Source organism: Protopterus annectens, chromosome 2.part0 (assembly GCF_019279795.1).
Source record: "Protopterus annectens isolate FY-2018-M chromosome 2.part0, PAN1.0, whole genome shotgun sequence".
In the NCBI taxonomy this organism is placed as follows: Eukaryota; Metazoa; Chordata; order Ceratodontiformes; family Protopteridae; genus Protopterus; species Protopterus annectens.
Genome location: NC_056728.1, coordinates 726,049,057 through 726,076,063, shown reverse-complemented (window position 1 = coordinate 726,076,063; position 27,007 = coordinate 726,049,057). Strand labels below are relative to the sequence as shown.

General features: G+C 39.7%; 1 protein-coding gene across 2 annotated transcripts in view; it reads left to right on the top strand.

Annotated features, from left to right (window-relative positions):
• Positions 1-27,007, top strand: part of RAD23B (RAD23 homolog B, nucleotide excision repair protein) — a 1,748,186-nt gene that overhangs the window by 502,819 nt on the left and 1,218,360 nt on the right. Inside the window, exon 1 of one of the 2 annotated variants that reach the window (XM_044061045.1) lies at positions 10,414-10,887. The exons of the other annotated variant lie outside the window; for it this stretch is intronic. Within the exon in view, the coding sequence (XP_043916980.1) occupies positions 10,822-10,887 (66 nt within the window). The 5' untranslated portion in view covers positions 10,414-10,821. Of the gene's footprint in view, positions 1-10,413; positions 10,888-27,007 lie in introns of those variants that run through there. 2 annotated transcript variants of the gene reach the window in all.

Sequence of the window (27,007 nt, the reverse complement as noted above, 5' to 3'; positions counted from 1 at the left end):
GGTGGAATGCAGAAGTCCAGGAAGTTATCAAAAGAAAGGAGGAGTGTAGGAAAATTTGAGAGACAGAAAAGATGGATCAGGCCAAGAAGAAATACTGGTTGGCTATCAGAGGTTAAGACAGCAGTCACAATACCAAAGAACAAAGGCATCAGAAGCACTTTACCAGCTTCTGGAAAGTGACTCAGCAAAAGGCACAAAGAAACTCCATCAGGTCACAAGGCAAAGACGAAAGATACAGAAGGTAATCAAAACACCCTTCATAAGGGATGCCAACAACAACCTACTCAGCAGTCCGCAGGACATCAAAGGCAGACTGAAAGAATACTTCAGGCAGTTTCTGAATAAAGAAAACCCCACAGAATCTGTATTGCCAATGATACAACCTACAATTAAAGAGGAAGATGATCCCAGTCTAAAAGAACAACATTAAGGAAAATGACAGCAGATATGATCAAGATAATGGGCAAGTTGGGTTGAAATGGCTCTAGAAGGTACTCAGAGTTATATGGAGAGAAAGGCGTATTCCAGATGGCTGTAGAGTAAGCATTCTAGCGCCAGTGAACAAAAGGGGACATTCACAACTGTAGGCAATATGGAGGTATCAGGCTCCTGCCACACTGCACGAAAGTGCTGGAGAGAGTTAGTGGTAAATGAATACAGAGAATAGTAGAATATAAAATGAGAGAGGAGCAGCTCGGATTCATATCAGGATGCAGTACAAATGACATGATGTTTGCAGCGAGATGAAGAAGCTAAACATGAGGAAAGAGCCCAACTGAACATTTCTAGACTTGGAGAAATCATATGATAAGATCCTACTAAAGTTAATTGGGCAGTCCTGCAATGGTTCGATGTCCTGAAAGCATTAGTAGAATTAGTACAGGCTTTGTACAAGGATCCATTAATACAAGTACAAACAGTGTTTGGACTCACAGAAGGGCTGCCAGTGGTTGTGGGTGTGTATCAGGATTCAGATGTGAGACCACTGTTGCTCATACCAGTGATGGACTACATTACCAAACAGGTCATAGATTACAGATCAATAAAGCTACTGTATGCAGATGATGTATTATAAACAAACTAGGAAATTGAATGCAAAATTGAAGTACACACAAGACAGTTATGGCAACAAATTGAAGAAATTAGAGCTGAAAAGGTGAGATAGAAGGGAAAATAAAGGAGCAGGTTAATACCTTCAAGTATCTGTGAGGTGTGGTTGAGGAGAAGGGAGGCCTGAATGAGAAGATCAAAGCTAGAAGTAGAAGGTCTGCAGCCAAATGGTACATAGTGTCAGGGGTAGTGTGTGACATAAGAATGCCAAAGAAGCTGGAAAGTAATATGTACAAAACAGTGAAGTGGCAAATACTTCTGTATGGCACAGATACCTGAGCTGTGAGGGCAGAATAACTGAGGAAGGTAGAGGTAATGGAAATAAAGTGCCTGAGATGAGTGGTAGGATGCACACTGTGGTTCAGACGACGAAATGAGGACATTCAAGTAGAAGCCAAAGTATCTCCAATTGCAGAGAAAGTCAATAAGAGCAGATTATAGTGGTTCAGGCAAATCTGCAGGAAAGCAGAAGACCATCTGAAAAAGAAGATTTGGGAGAGAAAGGAGTAAAGCAAGAGGAATGAAGGCATCCAGAAAAGAGATGGATGGATTGCATGAGAAAAGACCTGTGATGGTCAGGCATGACCATCAAAGAAAGTATGAGAGTAGCAATAAACTGAGAAAGATGGTTACAGTTGATGGGACCCCTGGACCCCATGTAGAAAATAGGAAAAGGGAGGTTGGTGATGATTATCAGCACCTGTTTATTGGAATAATCTGACTGGGCACAAAACCCTTTTTCAGTGGTGGCCACAGAAGAAAGGCTCCACATGAAATATATACAATAACTTCAGAAAAGGTTACATTAAGAAAAAGGAGTACCATACTAATTATAATAAAAAAACACATGACAAACAGCTATCAGTTAATGGTTAGAAGACAACATGCATGTTAAAGCAATGTGTAGGTAGTCTTAACTATTAAACCAAAGGAAGAAAAAAATATATCTTGAAGATTAAGTAGAGCTAGATAGAGCTATTGCAGTACTGAAAAGCATTATTTGCATTGTACATGTTATAAACATGACTAAAGATCTTAAATAATCATTGGCAGGAGAGTAAGATATTATTAACATTGGCTTCCAGGTTTAGGTTTTTATACAGCATTTACAGATTAGTGATTTGACTGCTATAGGTGGAGTATGAGAGATGTTAAGTAGCAGTTTATAAAGTACACAAGACTGGTTATAAGTAGATGTCAGACTACTGAGTTGTAAGACAGAAGAGTAGATTGGGAATTACCATAGACTGACAGTTAATGGATGCAGATACATTGCATTTAAAGATAGAAGAGTACAGTGAAGTGTGTGGGAGAGAAGATTTAATTGAGGGAGTAAGAGAAAATGTATGGGAGGAGTGGCTAGAGAGAATTTGTACATAAAGGACAAATAGCCAAAAGATGGGTGGATTAAAAAACATCCATGAGAGTTATTTGTGTGGTGGGTGTTTATGGTATTTGGGGAATGAGGATTAGAGATTACCCTGGTGAATGGCATGAACATGACCATGTTTCCATCAGATGTTGGTTACAGGTTGAAAGGTTATGGGTTTGTTTTAGGGTGACTGGGATGAGGTTCAGGTTTTAGATACAGAAGAAGAGTACAGGAAGTCTCATGTGGAGTTATTAGATGTAGTGACTAGTAATAGGTGATTGTGGAGTGGATCTTTCCATTGGGAGAATAGTGATAAATTATGTTGCTGATGTTAGGGCATTTATCTGATTTCTGGATTAGGGTGTCTGTAGTGACTAACTGAGAGAAGGTTAGAGTATGCTGCAGTTTAGTCCACTAAAGTTATTTTAGAGCTAAGCAGTGGTATGTTCTGTATAGGGTATTATCAGCAAATGTTGCTATTAATTTAGTATATCATTGTTTAAGTAGATGGAATTGAGTGCTTTACAGATTTATAAAAATGGAGCACTCTATAGAATTGTGAGGAGTAGGTAAGTTGCAGCAGTTGTTTTTCGGGGTCATCTGTAAGACAGGATAAAGGCCAACATTTTTTTTTTTGCTGCTTGTATTTGTTTTAAATGAAAGTCAAATTTCAATTTTTCATGAATTATGATCCCTAGAATTTTTGTCTGGGTTAAGTTTGATTTTGGTACCGATGGAAGAAATTGTGTTGAAGATATTATTCTAAGCGAGAGAATTGCTTGGGGGTAAACAGAACTAGTTTAGATTTTTTGAAGGGGGTTAGAAGCAACTGTGAGTTATCAAGCCAATTTTCAATAGATGGCAGACTAGGGAAAAAATGGAAAGGTACTTTATGTTTAACATAATATTACAAGAAAGCACATGAATTATGAAGAACATCAAAGTTTTGTAAAGAAAACTGGGAAGGAGGATTATTTTGCCGAAAATGAAACAGAGTGAAAAAAGGGGTGTTGATATAATTAAAAGGGTACTGGAATAATGACTGAGGAACAAATGAAGGCTAGTCTGGAAAAGTTTATACTGGAGAACTGGAGAGGTTGTTGGCAGAGCTAAGAATCACACTTCACTGAAAGCATTGGGACAACATATAAATCATGAGGTATAGCCTTTGATCAATAATGTATAATAGTGGCTGGAGACTGGAATACTACAGAAAATAAGGACAACATTGCTAGAAGGCCATGATACCATAGCATAGTGGATGAGATACTTAAGAGCAATGCATACATGCATTTGAGCTCATTGATATAAAGAAAAGAGAACATGAAATGGAGTGTGCACATTTTTCAACAAAATATGGTTCTTGGGCAAGATCAGACAGATGTTATATATTGAAAGAATACTGTAACATGGTGCAAACCATGAAAACAAATAGGGTTGCAATGTCAGACTTAAGTTTTGTAAAGAAGCAGAAGTCTGCTGTCACAAACACTTGCATTTTCTAGTATTTCTTCTGAAAATGAAGCCATTTAATGATTGGGTAGGTCAAGCTTTAAGTGAAATTTTATTAGATTTGTATTTAAACTGTAAAGAGCTTGCAAAGTTGTTGTTGTGTCTTTCGGCTTATCCCGGTTAGGGGTCGCCACAGCGGAACTCCGGTCCGCTAATGTTTGGTAGTGGATTTTTATGTGCCAAGTTACCAGCCCTGACGCACAACCTTCAACGAAGGCACACCCATTCACGCATGCCTACACACAGAAGACGCTCTAGCTGAGAATTAAATGAGACAACGTCTTGCTGTGAGGCGACAATGCTACCACAGCATCACTAGAGCTTGCAAAAGATTAGGATAATTGTTAATTGAAATTTGGTCACAATGAAAGCAAATGAGATATGAAATAGAAGTCACAAAAGGTATCTAGGGGTGTTAAAAAAGTAAAGGATTTGCAGAAATGAAAAAAAAGAATACATGAACACAACAGACTGAAGAGCAATAGATTGAAGCTAGAAATATGAATGAAAACAGAGGAATAATTGGCAACTATTTTTGAAAATAACCCGAGAACAACCAAACTTTTGGCTCAACATTTGAGGCAACAAAAATCAACAATTATGAAAATGGCAGGATAGATATGAACCCAGGAAAATTATGAATGCAATGGTAAAGTACTACAGTGCATCCACACAATGACACAACACTGCTGCAGGCCAAAAACTCAGGCAAAATGTTAAGTGCATCAAAAAACTGTATTTAAACCAACTATCCCGGAAAAGATAGGCAACAGATTAAAATGGTATACTGGTGTCAAAGTACAAAATTTCTTCCACAATACCATGCATCTTAGATTAATATATTTCTTTCAGGACTCAGAACACTTGCCCAAATCATACCTCCCAACTGTACAGCTTTTTGCAGAATATCCAGATTTTGGCCTCATGTTTCTAGTCAATTTTTCATGTAATTGTGGATTTCTGGCAAATTAGTGGCAAAAGACTGAATTTAGAAAGTAATGACAGAACATTTGAGTTTCAGACTTCATATCCTTCAGAAAAATTCAAGCTAATGCAAAGCATGTTATTCTGTCAACTTTCTAAGTTTGCCAGAGTAATATTTAAAAATTGTTCCTATTTCTGGGCATTTGTCCCACTTTCATTTATGGCTTTGTCCAGATTTCTTGCTCTAAGAGGTTGAGAGATATGGCCCAAATGGAAGGACATGATAGGCATAGTGCCTGATGAGGCAAAAACAGGATCACGTGTGCATTTGGAGAAATTTGGAAAGAAATATAAAGAGCATTGCATACAGCCTAAACCTTTTTGAGTTACTAAGCTCAGATCAATTGCATATACAGCTCTAATGCTAGTTGCAGGACGATATGTGGAGGCTGGGTAGTAAATTTGTTAAACCACAAATAGATTTTATAAATGAGACTAGAACAGAAATGGCAAACCAGAGGAGACTGATATATATATATAGAACATATAAAGCAATACTAGATTTGAAAAGACAATAAGTATAAAATAGTATAGATTGCATGACGAACTAGAGATATTACAGATATTCAGTGAAGGGAAACATCTTATCTCTAGATGTAGAACTAAATAAAGAATATCTAGAATTTTTGCATGAAATTGTTGGCACAATTAATTCTATGCCCCTACATGACTTGCACAAACTATTCCTGCAAACAACAGGGATATGTTGGAGATATGGTGGTTTGAAAAGATGTTCTGCTTGAAAGCTTATATTTTGGCAATGTATGGAATTGCTTTAGTAAAAAGAATGAACAGAACAACAATTGCAAGAGAATTTAATCTCAGTATTGTGATAGTCTTGTTGAGTTGGTGTGAAATAATACGTACTAAAGATATGAAACCATTACTATTGTTAGTGCTGACTGTGCCTAAAAAAGCTATAACAAGAAAATGGAAAAACAAATATAAACCATAAATAACAGAGGTAAAAAATGCTTAGAGAAATTAAAAACATGGAACTGAGAACTATTAGAAATCAGGAAAAGAACTCCCTGGTCAGAAAAAAATGGGCTGACTGCATGAGAGTTGGTAATGGAAATTCAGCTACGGAAGAAAACACCTAAAATATAGAGCTATTTAAATAAACTGAAAGAAAAAAAACTGTAAAACAAGGTATGATGACACTGGTCCCACTACTACCTGTAATTTAGCCAAAATAAAACAACATGGCTACTCATTTGTGATCACAAAGGATAATGCAAATATTTTACTTGTGTTTTTGTGTTTTTTTAACAACAGTGTTAAATCAATCTGGAAATTAAGACCAGATAGAATAGTTGCTTGCAGTAGATGGACTTACATGCTTAACAATAACAATTTATTGTAAGTAAAATTGAACCACCGATTGCCTGATATAAGACTAATTTATAATTAATTATTGTATAGTCATTATAAAATGGTCGTATCAACAGTTGGTTGTGTTGAAAAATGAGGATTGCACAGTATGAAAAAATAAAACTGGCAGCCATAAAATGTTGGCTTACACCCTGTGAGTGTTTAGCTGTGATGAGTATGCTATGGATACCACAATGAAAAGAAATTTGACCATCATTGTTATGCCATTTTCTGACTATATAGCTTCTAATTTGATGATCTCTGTGTAAGTATTCAACATACCAGTCAACACACATGAAATACTGACAATTCTTAAAATGGAACAAATCAGAAGCAACTTCAGTCCATGGCATCTGTAGAATTTCATGATATATCCATGCTTTGCAGTAGATATTACAGATCTCACAGTTCTTTTTAACACCCCTTAGTTTCTCCAGAAATTCCTGTCCAAAACAGGTCACATGCTTTTTCTTTATACTTAGCAATTCCTAAAGGAGTTTCCTGGATTCTCTGCTGCAGGAGACTGCAACTGATGTCACACAATCACATTTTTGATATGAATATCAGCCCCAGTGATTTTGTGAATGTGTTCATGGTAACTTTAGTAGACTTGAACTGCTAATGCTGTTAATGGAACTTTTTTCTTGCCGTCTCACCATCCAGATAAGGCTACAATTTTAGAAAGTATGACACTAAGTAATTTTCAGTACAGTGAAGAAATCTGGAAAGTTTATCAAGCCCAGTAAATAAGTCAGCATGCTGCTTAAGATATCAAACGTGACATTTAAATTCAGTTTTCTGTTTATGCCCTGCAATCCTGCATCCCTGCACACAGTTCATGAGACTTAAAAATGTGTACTGCTCAAAGCTGTGGATTACTTCCTTTGTAATTGTACAAATTATTGATTCTGACTGCAGTCCAACAGTACATCCTCTACTGTACTAGAACCGCATCTCCACACTGTGAATTTCCTTAATCATACAGAGTAGTTCACTTACAGACCTTCTGAACATATTAGGTTGCTGAAGAGACACAACTTGAAATTAAAGTTCGTTATACAAAAGACAGCAAAAGAATAAGCCAGCATTAAAGTTTGTTTGTTTTTCTATACGAAACACAGCGAAAGAATAAGCCAGCAATGAAGCATTTGACATGGACAGTGAATTTCTCAATTCATGTCTTATAAATGCCCTGACAACAATGAAGCACTTTCTCTCCAAGTATCTTTCTAAGTGTAATAAACATACCATTATCTATGCAGCTCAACTGTCAGGTGACAATTACATTGGCAAAACTACTGAATTTCTGAGCTTAATGAAGTAACTGTGCAAACACACTCTGAACACACATTAAGTGAATTCACAAGCAGGTCATGTTCTGCCTTATGTGAGTCACTTAGAAATTGGTGGCATTAAAATTTGATTGGCCATTAACCTTGTTTGCTTCACTCACTTACAAAACAAGTTTATATCCTTTCTTTCTAAAACTGCCTGACAGAAATGGTCAGGTTACAGATTGTTCTATAATCATATACAGGAGTTGGACAGGACGATGTCTAGATAATAATTGCACCTTGGACAAAATGGTGCATACTGAGCTTAACAATTCTCAGTTTTAATTGTGTCACCATTCTCATGCATAAGTGAAATCTTCTTTGTTGCCATATTTTTGAAGCATTTCTTGGAATTATCCTTTGTCTTCACAGTAGCATTCCAATGGTAACAAATTTCAGCTTTATTTTAATGTTATACCAGTCTTCATAGGTTCATAGATTAGATCTTCTGCAAACTTTCATTTGAATGCTTAACTGAAAGGCTCAAAACAAAACATATTCATAGCATTTTCCAGTTTCATGAGGGTTACTTCCAGTGTTCCCATTTTTTTTTACATCACACAAAGTTCTCCTCTTTCTCTCAGCAATGACTCATGCAAATTGCAAAATTCACATCATTTAGTTTCTATGCCTCAATTCAGTCACCTGCGCATCAACAGATTAGAGTGAATCCTTTGTATGACAAATTCATTTTAAATTCACAATGCTGCTAGAACTTTTTTAACAGTAATTTACTTCATCAGCAAGAGTAAATCCAATGAACACCTAAACCGAATCATCATCAGCTAGGTGAGGAAAAGCTGACACTTAGAATTCTTTATGATACTGCATCAGGATTATCTCAGAAAAGTAAAGATTATACTTCTGCATCTGTTACTTCCACATTTCTGCTATCTTACCATAAAGAACAAATTATGCAGGCAGTGTGAGAGGTAGAACAGAAACCTCAATGAAAATTCAGCAGCTGTGAACTGAAACAAATACACTGATATTTCGAAAGATCCTGGTTTTATTTTACACTGTCTCTTGAAATAAAGTGCCTGTTTTATCTGAAAGATAACATTTTCACCATTTTCATTGCTGTCTCAGTGCTTTGTGCTCATTTTCCAGTTTGTTTTATCAGTCTGTTTTATTTTGGTTTATTTGGATTTGATCTTGGTCCAAAATGGCATCTTTCTATCAGAGGTTACAGTGATTTATTGCAGTTGGCTTAATGACAGAATCTTGGTGCATTTTCAGTTTTTGTTTAAATGCCTTTTTTTTTGTTGTTGTCTGATTTGCAAATTCTGTTTGTCAGCTACAATAATGAAATGGCAGCTGCTGGCTTAGTGGATTTGTTCTGGTATGCAGCAACATTATTGCATTTTTTAAATATGGATCTTCTCAATTACGTATGTAAGGAAAGTGATGACTCTTGGAAATTGCAAACTAACAAAAACTTAATGGTGTGATAACTTCGATCACCCTGTTGTAATATCATTATTGTTGCTAGGACAGAGTTCAGCTTTTCTTTGTAGACACCTACAGCTAAGGAATAATGTTACAAACACAAAGAACAACCATACCCTTTAGTGCAATGGCAACTGCCTAAGCAGAACGGTCAAGTTACATCTTCTAGTGCACTAGCCTTGTGGCTTTTAGAGTCACTGCTGTATACATTTCACAGCTAGAGCAGCTTTACTATAAATGGAAACATCAGCCAACAAAACACACACCTATCTCCAGCTATCAAGAGCTGCTTGTGAGTTTTTTTTTCCTTTGTAATATTTATTTGAATTTGTTAAATAGTAAACCCAATGAGCACACGTACCCTTTTATAGAGACAGTACAAGAGCACTGTCTGGCTAAGGGACTTGTTCATCATTACACAGCAGGTAAATGCAGGTTGAGGGACTCAAAACTCTGGACAAAAGGAAGCAGCTCAAAATGTATGTATTTATGGACTTTATTCATCAGCTAAGTTGTCTGGTAGTACATTAAAGAAATGTGCAAGCAATATACAAAAACAGTACAAAGCATTCAGATGCAAGTTATGTTAAGGCACCTTTACACAAACATTTACAAATATACAATACTTTAAAAGGCAGTGATGCATGTTGAGAAGCATATCAACACTACTTTTCTTTACACACTGAATCGTGTTAGCATATCATATGTTCTAATCTCCTCCTACAGCATAACAGCAGGCACCACATAACTGCATCTAAAGCTTTGCTCAGCTCTCAAGTTGAGCTTCTTGACATCATCATCGCAAACACTTAACAACCTAGTCACAAAGGGAGACCCACTGTATAATCCTTCATATTAAATGTGATTTCATCATTTTCTTGAACATGGACATTTCAGTTATAGCAGAAAGTTCATGTCGTAGGTAGTTCCAAAAGTTTTTTTCTAATCATGGCAAAGTGAATTGAGGCCCAATTAGCTTAAGAGTATAATAGTTTCTTACACCGTTCCTCTGTTCTGCCAGACTAGGTATATCATATTTAGGTCCTCAGAATGCCTGTGCATTACTTGGATTTCACAACTGTACAGGCTGCTCAATGAAAATTAATGGCACACCTTGGAAACAAGTTATGACACTCTATAATATGCAAACTAATGCACTTGATTCTTAAGCAAGATAAGGTGTCACACACTTGATGCGCTAGATACACAATGTGTCTCCTACATTTTGGGGAAGGAAGGTTGAAAGGTGTAGAGTTAGCCGGCTTTTCAACCAATGGCGCAGCTCAAATTTAAAACCCAACTCAACACCAGGCGACTTGAATTTGCTTCTTGAAACGCGCAGAAAAGTTTCAAACTTAAGAACACTTACTCTGCAGTAAGCGTGAATGAAACTGAGAGAGAAAGGAAAATGAAACCCGAAACAGTATAAGACTGCTCCATACTCCAAGCTCCACTCCAACAGCGCATGTGCTTTACCTTGAGGAAGAACTGGAATACGCTTGCGCACTATGCATTGATTATTGTTTCGATATATTTAGTCGAATGATTTTAACGGCTGTAACCGATTCATTTTTACGTTGCTGTACGAAAAGTAACTGTCCAGTTAGCAAATCTGTGTCATCTTCAGTCAGGGACTCCAAAGAAAGGAAAAAAAAAACTCTTTGAGGAAGCTGTACACAGTTAATCATGCAAATCACTTTGAAAACTCTGCAGCAACAAACCTTCACGATTGAGATTGAGCCTGAGGAAACGGTACGTGACACACAAGGGAGAAAATGAAGGGTTCTACTACCAGTACTTGGGGAAACTGCACTGGGTACAGGGCCTGAGGGAGAGGATTTGGGGGGTGGAATTGTAGTCTAGGGTTGCCACCTTTTCAAATGGCCAAAGTGGGACATTTTCGGGACACACACATCAGATTTTACATGCCGACACATACCCACGGTCAGTACAAAGAATAGAACATTACTTTTTTGCGTAAATAAAAGCTTATTCTTGTAGCAGTTTAGTTGCTTATTATGTTTCTTGTAACATTTAGGTATTTTAGATACAGAAATAACTATTTTATGCAACTATTACATAAAATAAGGGACATAATTATGTCCTACAATCTCAGGACATTTGCCATTTTTAATATTTTTGGTCAGGACACAACTGCCCCAAGTGGGACAGGTGGTAACCCTATTGTAGTCCGGACTTTGACAGATTTTAGTGGTTTACAGCTGTAACCAATAAAAGGAAGTGAACAAGCAACACGTGAATGACCTTGCTAATTTATGAACATTTCTTACAAAGGAAGCTCTTGATATGAGATTCTTTCCTGAGAAAATACAACTGCATGTATTTAAATCTGTGGTTGTAGTTATGACATCAATAAAGTGCTTGTAAGCATGTTCCGAAAGTAGCCTTTATGTTTCAGTTTACTGCTATGCGGATGACAGATGTCAAACTGTAAATGGAAGGCAGTCGGTGATGTTTTTATGTTCTCATTTCTTTTTCCTCGTTGTTTTGGGTATTATTTTCCTTCGGTTTCCAAGATTGTTAAGCAGTTGGGATTAAGTATAACAGGGACTGGATCATGCAGTGTTACCCGCCCGCTGCGGTAATTCACATCGCGTCTACCTATGTTTTGTACGTACTGAATTGAGGTAGCTTCCTGGTCTGGGGAGGACGTCTGCACACGCATCACTGTGAAAAGGAGGCTGCGACACCCTGTTGTTGCTTTATGCACATTGCAGTAATAAACCCAAGTTTTAACACCCGGCAGGCACTCAGTGCGTACAGTGGAAATTATATAACGACATTCTGATTACCACCATCTGTTGCTATGTTTTCAGCTGTTTCATTGCCTTTTACTTATTTCTGGGAGTAGAGAGTCTTTTAGCTCCTAAATTAACGGGGAGACAACAGTCCAAAAATAGTGGCATATTTTAAATAGTGCACTTATAAACTTAGAAAGTTGTTAGGCTCAAAGGATTTGTGTTAGCTTGCATTTTCTGAAGGATATGAAGTCTGAAACACAAATGTCATTATTTAGTTACATCGATCCTAGGTGCTTTGCCAGAAAACCACATATTGTCTAAGTAACAGACCAAAAATTTGAGGCAAAAATCTGCACAGTCTACGAAAGTATAGACAGTTGAGAGGTATGCCTGTGGAGCATACCTGCACAACCGTCAGTGGCAGATTTGGTTGTAGTGTAAACTTGGAATCATTAAGTGCAGATTAATTGTAATTTGAGAAACCATTAAAATATGACTATTTTATTTATTTATTTGCATTTGTTTACTGGGATGGTCCAGCTGGGCCAGAAGTGCCCATTTTCAGCGGAGTCCCGGGGAGAAAAGCTCCATATATAAGACCTTTCACATACAATACAGAATTTACATTAATAAAGACATTTAGTACATGTTATTGGCAGCTTATACAATTGATCAATACGTAAGTAATCATTCTCAAATCAAAGATATTATACAAGCAATACAGAGTATATACATGAGAACATTCCATATGAGTAGTTTTCAGCCAGCAAAATTTATATTGGACACTTCATGCAGTGGGTGCAAAGCAGATATAAGACTTAATTAGAGACTAGGTACTTAAACTTTTCACACATTTAGGAGGTGTAATAGCTGAGTGATAGGCTGTATGAGTCCTGTTGCAGGAATCAGCAAAGTCTGTGGATATTGTTGGAGATAAAAGTGATGGTATGATATTAAGGTAGGTTGCTAGAGTACCTGAATGTGTCGCTTGGTTCAGTGGTAGGTCTATAAGTATTAGGAAGAGAAGGAAGTAGACAGGAGGGATCAATGGTAGGACAATGAGGGTTAGTAGAAGAGAGAAGTGGACATGATGGAGAGGTGGAGTAAGTAAAAAGACAGGTGGATGTGAAAGGAGGATGCCAGAGTAGTAGAGTGGGGGGTGAGAATAGTTGTGATGGTTGAAGTTAGGTTATATGAGATGTGGTGTTAGCACATGTGCACAGCCAAAATGAGGAGAGGTGTTGTTTCAGAGATGTCTTGAAGAGGGTTACTGAGCAGGTGGCTCTAAGTGTTGGGGGGAGGGAGTTCCAAAGTTTTGTGATGGTAAAGCATCTGGCCAGCTGAAAGTTTGGGTTTTTCTACATTTACAAGCAGTTGGTTGTTGGATCGGAGTGGTCTGTTAGGATGGTATACAGTAAGTATAAAAGATAGGGCAAGACACATGGATGGATTATGAATGAGTCTGTGAGCTGTAGTTAGTTAGATGGGGAGTTCAAACTGTTTTAGGTTGCGTAATGATAAGCAGTGGTGGAACGAGTAGGAGGCATTAGTTACAAACTTAGCAATTTTGTTGTAGCATGAGTCTAGTTTGGACTTTAGGGAGGACCAAATGTTGGTGAGGAGGGGGCACCGTATAAAAGAGGGGGTAATAGAAAAGAAGAGGCAAGGGAAAATTGGGCTGATGCACTGAGTAGATGTTTGTGTCAGCAGAGAGTGCCAAGCCTTTGATGTGCCTTTTGGATATTGGCCTGGATGTGCAGGTCGAATGTGAGGTTTTCGTCTATGATGACATCTAGGAGTTTTGTGCTAGGTACAATGTCGATGTTGGTACCATTTAGGGATTGAATAGTGAAGTTCTTTTTTTGTAGGGGTGTGGACTTCGGCTCCCTATTATGCTGTCGCAGATGCAGGTTGTCGAATGCGTCTTTGTCAAACTGAAAAGCGCGAAAAGGCAAAACAGCGAAGTGGCTTTTAAGCTAATTCTTTCCCTGGGAAAGAATTAGTTTGGCCACTTTCTCTACTTTGCCTTTTCGGCACTGTAGTGCGATCTCGGAGTTGGTAAATTTAAGTAGGGGGGTGTGGGGAGGTGAAGCCCCCCACATTATGTAATGTTTTACAGGTTTTTTTTTTTTTTTTGTTTCGGAACGTTTTTTCCCTTAGAAAAAAAATCGCTGTTCTGAAGTTTCAACATTGTAAGTTTTCACTTACATGGGGTTGATTATTTGTCGTTCGCTCTTCTGAGCGTGCAATATCATAATATAGACCCTGGACTTTTTGGGGGCAAAGATTACTAGTTTGGTTTTGTTGGGGTTCAGGGCAAGATGATTATTAGACATCCACATTTTGGTGGAGGTGAGGGCATTTTGGGTGAGTTGGTGTAGGTCTGAGGAGTTGTTTGCAGTGCAGATGGTAGTGAGTCATCTGCGTACTGGATGACTGAGCCATGAGAGAGTGTGGAAGTTATTGATAAATATGCTAAACAGAAGTGGGCCTAAAATGGAGCCTTGAGGAACACCGGTGGTGGTGCTTAGGAAAGGGGGAGTAAGAGTTTTGCCATTTAATTGATTGTTGCCTGTTAGTGAGGTAATTAGTGAACCAGTTTAGAGTCTGAGGTGAGGTACCTTTGTTAGAGAGTTTTGTTAGAAGGAGAGAGTGGGAAATAGTATTGAAAGCTTTAGAAAGATCAAGAAATGAAGATACGATTTTACCAGCATCACAGGCTTTGTTGACAGTTTCCATGAAGGATATTAGAGCAATGGTGGTACTATGTGCTGGCCTAAGTCAGTGTTGGGTGGGGGGAGAGGTGGTTGTGAGTCAGATGGTGAAGAAATTGAGAATTAATACATTTTTCCAGAATTTTAGAGACAGGTGTTAGTATAGCAATGGTGTAGAAGTTGGTGGTGCCTATGTTGGGGGCCCCCTTTGTGTAGAGGGAAGATATAAGCTGTTATCCAGATGATGGGCATATAGGACTCTTGGGTAGATCTGTTGAGAAGCATGCTGATAAGGTAAGAGATTGAGCTGGCTGAGATTTGCAGGTTTTTGGCGGGTATATTGTCAGGGGCATTTGTGCATGGTTTGAGTTTTAGAAGCATTTTTTTAATAGTCGAGGTGGGTATAGGTGACAGAGTAAAGTTGGGAATAGGGGCTGTACTGGTGTTAGCTGCTGTTGTTGTGTGTGGACAAGTTGGGTTTGGGAAACGTAGCAGTTAGACTAGCTGTAGTATCTATGAAATAGGAGTTAGTATAGGTGTAGTTTTGTTACTGGTATATTGCTTTGATGAACTCTATAGTAATTTTATGTTATGAGATACAACTGGATGCAGTAGTGTGTAGTCTGTTCTTAAAACGTTTTTCTTATGCAGCTCATTAAATGCTGGTTGGCTGATTGCTTTTACATGTGTTAAGCTAAGGTAGTCCTTTACTGTTCCTTGCAGCATTGTTATGCAAAAGTGGAGAATAAAGTACCCAAGTTATTTTTATTTATTTATTTTTTTAAGAGGAGTGAGCACTATTTACAAGTCATTTCCTTGAGGACTGCATACATATTTTTCACCTAGTGCTGGATTAGCAGTGAGGTGAAAAGCATGGAATGTGTGGGGGTCTGGTATGACATATGTATAATAATCTGCACTGCAAAGTCAGGGATCATTTTTGTACTAATAGCTGTGAAAATTGTATGCAACAGTCAACTGCAGAGGTTATTCTCTAACAGCATCACTATACCTAGGTAATGTGTTTACAAGTTACTGGTATTTTTCCACCAATTGCAAAATAAAATGTTTGTTTTACTTTAATTTGTACATTTGTTGATTTTTTTTCCCTTTCAGACAAGTGTATTCTAAAGATGTCAACATCAGTATAATATGTATTGATGTTTCTTCATCAATGTAATGCACAGCATGTTGACATGTATGATATATATGTGTAAGTGTATGAATAGTATAATTTAGAAGAGAAACTCACACATTCCATGTATCACCTTGTTTTCGTTTTTGGCCATTTTGTTGTTATTTGTATTATTATTGTAAGAGCATAATACTAGCATGGAAAACTATTATTTGCAAAATGTCAGTTATTTTCAAGTTTGATTTTTTTTTTTAAACAAACGTGTCATGTTTAATATATAAAGAAATTATTTACTAAACAACTTTTGTTCCCACAGTACCATGCTGTCACATTATGTTTTTAGTTATTCAGATTAGTTTTAGAAATAGAGTGGGTTGACTTTTTATGACTCATCATGTGTCATAAAAGTTAGTGTAGTACACATGAAACAGTGTGTGTGTGTGTGTGTGTGTGTGTGTGTGTGTGTGTGTGTGTGTGTGTATATATATATATATATAGTGTAGTGTATGCTAAACAACTTTCAGACTCTCAGTACTTTATTAATTTGCTTGCTGTTTTAAAGGTATTCACTCTTGTTTTGTTTTTGTTCCATCAGACTGAATGTACATAAAAAAATACATGTATAAAATGGATTTTTTTTAGGTTTTATGTGCTGAATAATGTGATATTTGAATAACAAATGCAGCTGCTTTATTTTTTATTTTCTTTGAATATGGCTTGTACTGCTACTGTAACAGCAAAAAGAACAGCAAATATTTAAAGGAGTTGTAGAGTCTGGTGAAGTTGTTACTGTGATGAAACATGTATCGATACTGATAGAATGGTGATAAACAGGGCCACTGGAAAATTGTAGAAAAATGTTATTAAAATGTGCAGTATTTTGCAAAATTTGGGTACTACCTTGTAGTAGTCATCAAGTTATACTCTGCAGTTTGTTTTACTGGTATAAGTTAGAGTTTAAATATGTTGCTGTGTCCAGGTACTGTCATGTTGAGTGTTCCTTAAATGCATAGCTAGTATTAGGCACCTGTGAAATTTGCAGTTGTGGGGGTGTCTCCTTCATCACAACTATTTTGGAGCCCCATAAAGGCTGCAATGAAATCATTCATATAGTCATCCTCATACAGTATGATTTGTCTTAAATGGGGTTGTAGTACTACTCTGGTTAAGGCAAAACTGGTAATATGTGGATTAGTGAATGTGAGGTAAGTGCTAGAGATCAGCTGCCCAAAGTGACTAATGTCTGCATTGACCTGGGATTTTCAACATGAACAGGTGCTCCTGATCTTTAGGAATTTTTTTTCTTTTTCAGGATGGTTTACAAACACCTTCAAGACACTTGATATATTTGTGAGTAGTAGCAACAGTACACACTGCCCACAGAAGTCGTCCATTTATTTATTTATTTATTTATTTAATTAATGTATTTATTTATGTATTTTTAAGTAATTATGGCTGTAGTTGGGGACTTTTGTGAATGACAGCAGCAAGTGTGAATACATTACTGTAGCTCTTGCCTATCCTTTATTTCTCAGAATGTATCTGATTTTGCCTCGTATGTTTTATCTGTTTATTGTAGAAGTTGTGTTTTTTCGGGCAGATTGTTTGTTTGAGAACTACTGACACTAAATAATGACAGATATTTGAGTTTCAGACATAGCCCTCACCATCTTAATGCAAATGTCAGGGAAAGAGTCAAAAAGTAATGAGGAACAAATGTTTTTCGAGAACAACAAGTTTTGTATTAACATATATTTTCTGAAGGCAGTGAAGTTCATCATTATTTTTCGGCTTTTCCCTGGTTCTTGAGCAAAGAGGTTCAGAGGTGTACCAACTTCTTTCACTTTCTTTATGATTATACATTAGTGATGATCACGTGAGAGGTGGGGCTGGGGGAGTGAAGCAGTCTGTGTGGAAAGTAAAAGATAGTTATATGGCTTGTGGTAGGGGAAGTCCACATTGTGTGAGAGTAACAAGTTATAATTACTGAGATGACTTATTTTTACCTTAATTACAAGCTAACATCAGTTGTAAGCAAGTGAGCTGTGTACGTAGGAAATGGTCATCTTCTGGGGGAAGGATAGGCATGTTGTGTGTGTAAGCAACTGACCATCAAGCAGGCTTCTCAAAACAAAGTGTGTGTCTGTGTGTGTGTGCATACTTGCTCACATCTTAGAGGGCTGCAGTGGATGGCTAGCATATGTATCTGATACCAAAGAGATGAACTTCATTACAGTACCCATTATTTATTTGCTTCTGTTTTCTCATTTGATCACAATCAGATGTTTGAGGTATATGCATATCATAAGGTGGCTTGCAACTGATTGGCATTAAGCCAGTCTATGACTACTGCTGTCATTTGATATAAACACCTAGTGTTATAATGTTAGACATCAGAAAAATGTGAGACTGCAGTGGGCCCTCTCATCATCCATGACTGTGTGCTGGCCCCACAGAAATTGTCATTTCCTGGAAAAAAATCATCCATTCATTCTTCAGGTATGCAGTTTAGCCTCATCAGGGTTTCTGTATGATCCTGATTAGAAAAATGTAGGTAATTTGTGATTGAAGGAATGTAAAGTAAGTAATAGAGATTGGTAGACCAGAACAGCCAGTGTCAGCACTTAGCTAATAGTAGCAGTAGTTGATAGTAGCAGATGATTTAGATCTTCAGGGATGTCTTTTCACTTGCAGTTTTGTTTTCTGGGAGGGCACCAGATACACATGCGGACAGTGATACATACTTCCCACAGAAGTGATCCATTATTTTATTTATTTTTTTATTACAGTGATTGATCTTTGGGATGACAATTGGGATGGCTGCTAATAGCAGCAGCAAGTTGAAATGCATTATATTGGTCAAAACTTCCTTCCTTTTCTTCACTATCATAGACTCAAGATGATTGTCAAAAGTCAAGGGCAGGTAACTTGTGCATTCAAATAAAAGGCAGTAAACTGATCACTGATGTACCTTGTTGGGAGAAATCCACATGTGTAGGACAGCAACAAGACAAATTTTTTGATTGCAGTAGTCAAAACAAACAATCCAAAAAACACTGTGGTTGTACTTTCCAAGAACTGTTTCAAATTTGTGTCCAGTGGAAATGTATTGCAAGTAAGTAAATCACAAGAGTTAAGAGCTTTCATTTATTCTTCTCTTAAGGACTTAGTCACAACTGCAAATATTGACTCCATTTTGGTTTAAACAAGTAGTGTGATCACATGTCAAATGAAATCCCATGACAAATGAAAACCTCTCCAAGCCATCCTTAAAGAGACAGACCTGTCAAAAATAAAAAAAAAACTATCAGAACTTACTGGTTAAAATTCAAAACATAAAAAAATTTTGTGACATTAAAATACAACCATAATAAAAAAAAAATCATAAGTAATCAATTTTGGTTGTGGTCTGAGAGGCATGTAACAATAACTGCCAATATAATACTTCATGGTATTCCAGCCTTTTCTTTCAACTTAACCTCTCAGAAATCTGTACCTTCTTCTTCAGAAAAAAAACTTTTTAGTTAGTACACAGTTTTGGGTATTTTTTTTTCATTTCTCTTTTTATTGCATAAGTGTGTTTTTAAATTGTAGACTGTAATGCATTTTCAGTCTTCTGAACTTAAAACACAGAGCATGTAAGGCAAGATAGGAAGGTAAACTACCGCACTTGTTGTAAAGTTTTATCGACCCCTGAAAAATAACGTTTCAGTAAGAAGGGATGCTAATGTTTACACCATCATAAATAAACTACATTGAGAGCATGCCCCCCCCAACTTGTACTTCCCCTGTTTTTGTCAGTGTTTCTTGTCACTTTACTGCTCCCTTTTTGCAGTAACCCGTTAACATTTATTTTGAGTTTAAAGAAAAAAGTAGAGGACTCACCTAGCTTTTGAGTTAGACAAATGGGACCAAACACTCCCGACCAATTTTTTGTAAAAAAAAGCTTCTTCATCTCAGTTGCATTGTGGTTAAATGTGAGGATCATGGTATGAGATCAGTAGGTTTACGTAGGATAGTATAAACATCACCATCCCTTTTTTATTCAGAAACTTTATTTTGCACAGGTAGATACAGGTGTTCAACAAGGGGGTAGTTTACCTTGCATCTTGGTAAACAGCGTTTTTCTTTTTTTTTATTTTATAAATTTGTATTCCTCAAAAGATAATTGACTTGATTGCATTTCCTACATTCTTGCTTTGTATATAGCCACATCTTTTGATGTTTGCAGGTCATGTCACCTTTAATAGCCTGCCCGTATATGATCTTATGTTAAGTTGTCATTCTCGCCTTCATTCTTGCTGGATGGGTTCAGAGCCTATCCTTGTCTCCGACTCGGCCTATACTATAGCTCGAGAGCTATTTTTACCGGCTCGAGGCAGCCCTATAACCCACAATACCATGCGCTAACTCCCCAGATCTCGTTTGCCACTTCGCTGCAAGGTTGCCTTTTTTTACCGGCTCAGGTCAGTAAAGAGAATTTTTTTCTATAGTACTATTTTTCAGGTAGTTTTCCAGATAGATACCCTTTGTTAGGTCCCTATCGATTGTTTTATTCATTACAGCCCTTTTGTAGCCCTTCTTCCCTTCCTTAGTTAATTTTTATCTTTGGGCCTATGAGCTTTACCTTAGTTTTCCCCACTCCTTACAGTGTCTGTGTGTGGTGTTTAGTCAGTTCCCTTAACTTTTTTCTAGTTTTAAGTTGAGTGTGTGTGTGTGGACTGACTGTGATTACTGTGTTTGCTGTTGTTAGAACTACGTCCAAAGACGCTAAGGTCTCGGGATTCAAGAAGTGTGACTCGTGCTATCAGAAAATGTCTCTGACAGATGGTCACACTTCTTGTGTCTACTGCTTAGGGCCTTTACACCTGCAGGACTCTTGTTCCGTCTGTCACGGGTTTAGTTCAAGAGTCCTGCAGGAGCGTCGTAATAAACTCATCTTAAGGGGCTTATTAAAGCCCGATGACTCCCCGTCCATGTCTGGCTCGGGGAAGTCTTCAAAAACCGCCAAACCCTCGACTCCAGCTTCTGAGTCGAGGGCTGGCGTTATTGAGATGGCTCTGACATCGGTTCCAGTCGGATCTGAGGCGGGCAAAGTGGTATCCGCTCCGAAACCTGCATCGGAGCCGACCCCAGCGCGCAAGCGCTCTAGATCCCCCTCACTAGAATCCGTCCGATCGGCTCCGAGATCACCTCTCCTATCGGAGCGGAGTCATAGGACTCGCTCATCTAGGTCATCCAGGCTTTCCGACCACGGCATTGAGAGGGTGGTCAGTAGGCTCATAAAATCTCAGGCACTAGCCCAAATGCTCCAAAGCCTGTCTCACCAGACTGTGGCTCCTTCGGTACTGCTATCGATTCCTCCTCCGATTCACCTCTCGAGTTCGGAGCCGGAGTTTGTCGGAACCGTAACCTTGCCCACGTCTGAGCCGATACTTCCACCTTCGGCTCCGGTGTCGTTGGCTCCGACCTCTTCATTGGTTCCGTCCGTGGAGAGGTCCGGGTGCCGGGACTCCATTGTCGGCTCCGAGGGGGCGAGTGGCATCGGACCCTTGTCCGACTCTCTCCCTCTCGGAGCTTCGGCTCTGGTTAGTTCAGCCCCGACATCATTCTCGGAGCCTTCTCTGTCGGTGCCGGGAGCGGTTCAGGTCTCTTCGGTGCCGGGACTACCCTTGGTACCTGATAGGGGAGCCTTCGAGATGATGAGAAGCGTGCTGGACCCAGTGTCCACTCCAAGGTTAAGTTCTGCAGCTCCTCCCTCTACAGTGCCTGTTACGGTCTCTGGCCATCCTCCTGCATCTGACAGCAGAGATCCAAAGAGTAGGGTACCCACTTTGGGTGTCTCCTCCTCTTCCGAGGCCTCCCCTGAATCTTCAGGGGAACCCCCTAGGAAAAGAAAGTGCAAGAGGAAGCACATAGACTCCCCCGAGTCTGTCACGTCAGACACCGACTTGGATGAGTCGGAGGGTTCCCCGAGATCCCCCTCTGAGGATGTCTCTCTTTCAGACATCCTAGAGATCCTAAAACAGAGGGGAAATTGGTCCACTCTCAAACCCTCCGAGGATGAGTCGGTTTACCTTGACGCTTTTGGATCTCGCCCTTCCACCTCCTGGGTGTCTCCCCCTGTCGACCCACTAATGGAGGTAGTGGCTAGAAAGGCGTGGGCAGCTCCTGATTCAATGGAACCTACCCCTAGGAGGCCCTCTAAATTTATTTCTGCACCAGAGGACAAATCCTTTCTCACCAAAGGTGTTTCAGTTGATGCTATGGTGGTAGCAGCAGCCACTAAGAAGGAATTGGCTGATCCTTCTGTACCTGTTCATCCTCCTAACAAAGAGTCCAGGACCATGGACAGGTACGGCAAGCGGACATTTGCTTCAGCGACCTTTACTATGCGATTGCTGAACTATTTATGTCATTTCACCCGCCTTCAGAGAGACTTGCTCAAAGAACTGGGTGAAACTGTACAGAATCCTTCTGCTGCGGGGTATCAGGACAAGATGAACTCCCAGCTGGCCACCCTAAACTCCATTGTTAACTCCTCCATGCGGCTTATCTCCTACGCAGCCAATGGAGCGAGTAGGGCCGCAGGCACAGGTGTTGCGTTGAGACGTCACACTTGGATGTGACTCTGTAACTTTGCCGATCCCTTCAAGGCGTCCTTCACCAACACCCCCTTTGATGGTTCAGAATTGTTTGGACCTCAGGTGAAGAATACCCTCACCAGATGCGAGCAAGATGGTAAGACTCTCTCTGCCATGGGAGTCCATTTTTCCACACCTTCTAGACCTTATCCTAAGGGACAGAGGGGTGGAAAGATGTGGTTCTGCAAACCACAGGGAGTCGTGCCTGCCGCACATGGTGAATTTCCCCCCAGAGGCAGAGGGGGGAATAATAACAGACGCCGCCCCAGGGGCAGAGGGGGTCCACAGAACCAGGGTTCCAGGGAATCTTTCCCTGACCAACACTTTCAGCATCCCTGAGAAGCTGCCTGACTGTCCGCCTTTGGAGGCAGTTGGGGGAAGATTATCTCTGTACCCGGAAGCCTGGCAATCCCTCTCCCAAGACACATGGGTACAGAAGATCATATCCGAGGGTTACAAAATTCCCTTCACTTCCCCTCCGGTACAACTGCCAAGACCCCTACCAGACGTACCACCCGCACAAAGGGGTCAGGCACAGCTAGAAATAAAAAAGCTGTTAGAAAAAAGAGTCATCCAGGCAGTCCCAGCAGATCAGCTAGGATCCGGAATCTACTCCAGATTCTTTTTGGTACCAAAAAAGACTGGAGACCCATTTTGGACCTCAGCAGATTGAACAACTCTGTACAAAAGACAAAATTTTGGATGGTAACACTGCAGTCCATTCTACCCTTTTTGGGCAGAGACAACTGGATGTGCTCGTTAGACCTCCAGGATGCGTACTATCATATAAAGATACACAGGCGCTCCAGGAGGTTTCTCCGCTTCCGGCTGGGAGCCAGTCATTATCAATTCAGAACCCTGCCCTTTGGTCTCACCACAGCCCCCCGGGTGTTCACCAAATGCTTGGCAGTGGTCATGGCTCACCTGAGACAAAAAGGATTCCAGGTGTTTCCATATCTAGACGACTGGCTCATTTCCGCTACCACCAAGCAGCATCTTATAATGGCCAGGGATTACACTATTCAACTTTGCAACAATCTTGGTATTTCTATAAATTTTGCAAAATCTTCCTTGTCGCCTTGTCAATGTATAAACTTTATAGGCGCCGTATTAAACATTACCACCTCAGAGAGTGACAGACATAAGGCGAAATGTTCAGTCCATGTTTCAGTCCAACAGAGTTCAAGTCAAGCTAGTATTGAAAGCGTTAGGCCTCATGGCAGTGGCGATTCTTCTACTCCCATTAGCCCGCTTCCACATGAGGCTCTTCCAGTGGATGCTGTTTTCTCAGTGGTCCTTTCAACAGCTCCCAATGACTCACAACATCTTGATAACCTCATCATGCAAGAATCATCTCTCCTGGTGGATGGTTTCCCCTCAGCTTTTTCAGGGCAGACCCTTTGTTCTCCCCCCCAGTTGCCACGGTGACAACGGATGCCTCCCTGATCGGGTGGGGGGCACTATCAGGGCAGGATGGTCCAGGGCACATGGCAACAATTAGAACGCCACCTGCACATAAATGTCCTGGAGATGATGGCAGTGCTTTTAACATTGCAAGCCCTTCAGAGCTCTCTTCCCACAGGGACTATAGCAATTCAAACGGACAATATGTCTGTGGTGTGGTACATAAACAAGCAGGGCGGAACAAAGTCCTACCTCCTATGTCGAGAAGCACTCGGACTTTGGCAATGGGCGATTTCCTCTCAACAGTTTCTGATAGCAACGCACATCCCCGGGAAGTCCAACGTCATAGCGGACAGATTGAGCAGAACTATTCTCATGCCTCACGAGTGGTCTCTAAATCAAGCGGTAGCAGACAGAATATTTCAGAAGTGGGGCCAGCCTTGCTGTGATCTTTTCGCAACTCCTCAAAACAGCAAGTTCCTCGACTTCTTCACACTCTTTCCTCTACCAGGCCATCCCCCCAGAGATGCTCTTGTTCACGATAGGCCCCGGGGTCTTCTATATGCCTTTCCTCCCTTACCATTGATCCCGCAATTAATTCAGAAAGCAACCGCATTAAGATCCAAAATGATCCTCATTGCTCCGTTTTGGCCTTGACCAGTATGGTTTCCGTTCCTGCACAGTTACCTACTGGAACAGCCTTGGCATCTGGAACCCCTTCCGGATCTGTTGACCCATCTCACGGGCAAGCTGCATCAGTCTCTTCATTCCCTCAACCTTACAGCTTGGTTGCTCCACTTCCAGCCATAGCCAGGCTTCCCCTTATTTCTCCTCCTGTCCGTGATATCATTCTGGCTTCCCATAAGTCCAATACTAGGAAGACGTATGCGAGTAAATGGAAGCGTTTTTCGCTCTGGGCACAAGCTAGGTCCTTAGATCCTTTCCATACACCCATTCATAAGGTTCTAGACTTTCTGGCGGAACTCTTTCATTCAGGGTCATCGTCAGCCACTATCAGGGTACAATTAGCGGCCATTGCTAATTTTCATGTGGGGCTCTCAGAAGCAAATATTATGTCCCACAAACTCTGTAAAGCCTTTCTCAAGGGCATCTTTTTGCTTAGACCTCCAGTAAGGATCCGCCCCCACAATGGGATTTGAATTTGGTTCTAACCTCATTGATTCTGCCTCCCTTTGAACCTGCAGCCTCTTGCTCCCTCAAGCTTCTTTCTTGGAAAACTCTGTTTTTAGTAGCCATAGGGTATCGGAACTTCAAGCCTTGTCTGTCCGTCCCCCTTATTTGGTCTTTCACAAAGACAGGGTAACTCTCAGAACAGATCCTTCCTTCCTACCGAAAGTGTCCTCTGAAGCAAATCTAAACCACTCCATTGACTTGCCTGTCTTCTTCCCAGACTATTACAACAGGGCTGAACAGAAATTACATTCATTGGATGTTCATCGCCAACTACGGTATTATCTAGACAGGACAAAACAACTCAAAGTCAGACCAGCTCTTTCTCTCTTATGCTGCAGGAAAGAAAGGGCTTCCAGTATCAAAGGTTACTCTCTCCAGATGGTTGACATCTATTATTACCTTTGTCTATGAGTTGAGACGCAGACAACTTCCGTCTAAGCCTAAGGCTCATTCAACCAGGGCACTATCAACATCAACGGCCTTTCAAGCAAGGTTACCATTAGATGCCATATGTGCAGCAGCTACATGGGCTTCCCAACATACCTTTATTGCCCATTACAAACTTGATATAGCCTCAAGAAATAGAGCTGACTTTGGTTCCACTGTACTCAGGAGTCTGTTCCATTGAGCCACCCAGGACTAAGGTGCAAGGGACGCTGTCCCATCCAGCAAGAATGAAGGCGAGAATGACAACTTAACATTAAGAAGTCATGTACCTACCATAACGTTCCATGTTAGTTGTCTTCTTCTCGCCTTCTTTCTTGCGCCCCTCCCTCCTGCCCCCTATCCTGGACAGACTTGAGGTCTCGGAGTCCTTCCATTTCTTGAGATACAACATGTTACGGTTTCCCCGTATCTTTAGTGTTACTAGCAGGGAGTCCGTACTTGCAAATGAGGATTATAATAATATATTTATACTATGTCTTAGCTTCAAAACGAGATCTGGGGAGTTAGCGCATGGTATTGTGGGTTATAGGGCTGCCTCGAGCCGGTAAAAATAGCTCTCGAGCTATAGTATAGGCCGAGTCGGAGCCGAGGATCGGCTCCGAACCCATCCAGCAAGAAAGAAGGCGAGAAGAAGGCAACTAACATGGAACGTTATGGTAAGAACATAACTTCTTATTATACCTGAAAGAATTAATAAGATTGTAGTATACTGGAATTAACTGGAAACAGCTGAAATGAGACTGGAATGAAAGTCTTTATTTATGAAATAACCAAACTTGTGCTGAACATGCCAGTCTCTCTTTTATGGGCCAAGTCTTTTGTACTTTTCAGAATGAATTCTACAAATACTGTAGTTTGGTTAATAAGGCTTTATTACATATTCACAATATCTGAATACTGTCTTTATTAACAGTGCTGATAATAACAACCTGTAGAAATGCTGGAATGCTGGTTAGTAATAACAGTGCTATTAAATATATCCAAAGTTTCTGCACATATATTCTGATTCTCCTGAATAATATAAACTGAAACTGTCTTTAGATGACCTGTCTCCTGTACTCAGGATCAAGTGTCTGTATTGTAGAGACCCTTTTACATACAAGTCCAAAAGCTAACTCATATTCTAAAATGCTGGATATTTTTAATCTTTTCTGTATGTCAGTCCGAACTAAGTGACTTCATTGACCATATCTAAAGTATATTCTTCTAATAATACCAAAGCCCTGCAATGCTTTTCACACCTCCTTAACCTTGGTTGCCAAGCCTTGTCTTGTATGTGCCTCTTTAACTACCATTCCATTGCACATACATCTTTCCCTTGAGAAAGAAATATTTTGTATTTTGCATATTTCATGCTTTATCTTTCCATTCCAACAAACTGTCTTTCCCTGAAACTAAATGCATACATGGAAACACAAGTCTGAGTCTATATTTTCAGGCCTATTATTCTAACTTAATGTACTACAGTGAATTCACTAAGAATACCTTCACTCTAACAGTACAACAAACTGTTCTGTTTCTTGAGTTGTACAACTACCCATGTATAACTTCTTTAGCATTATTTGGATCTTA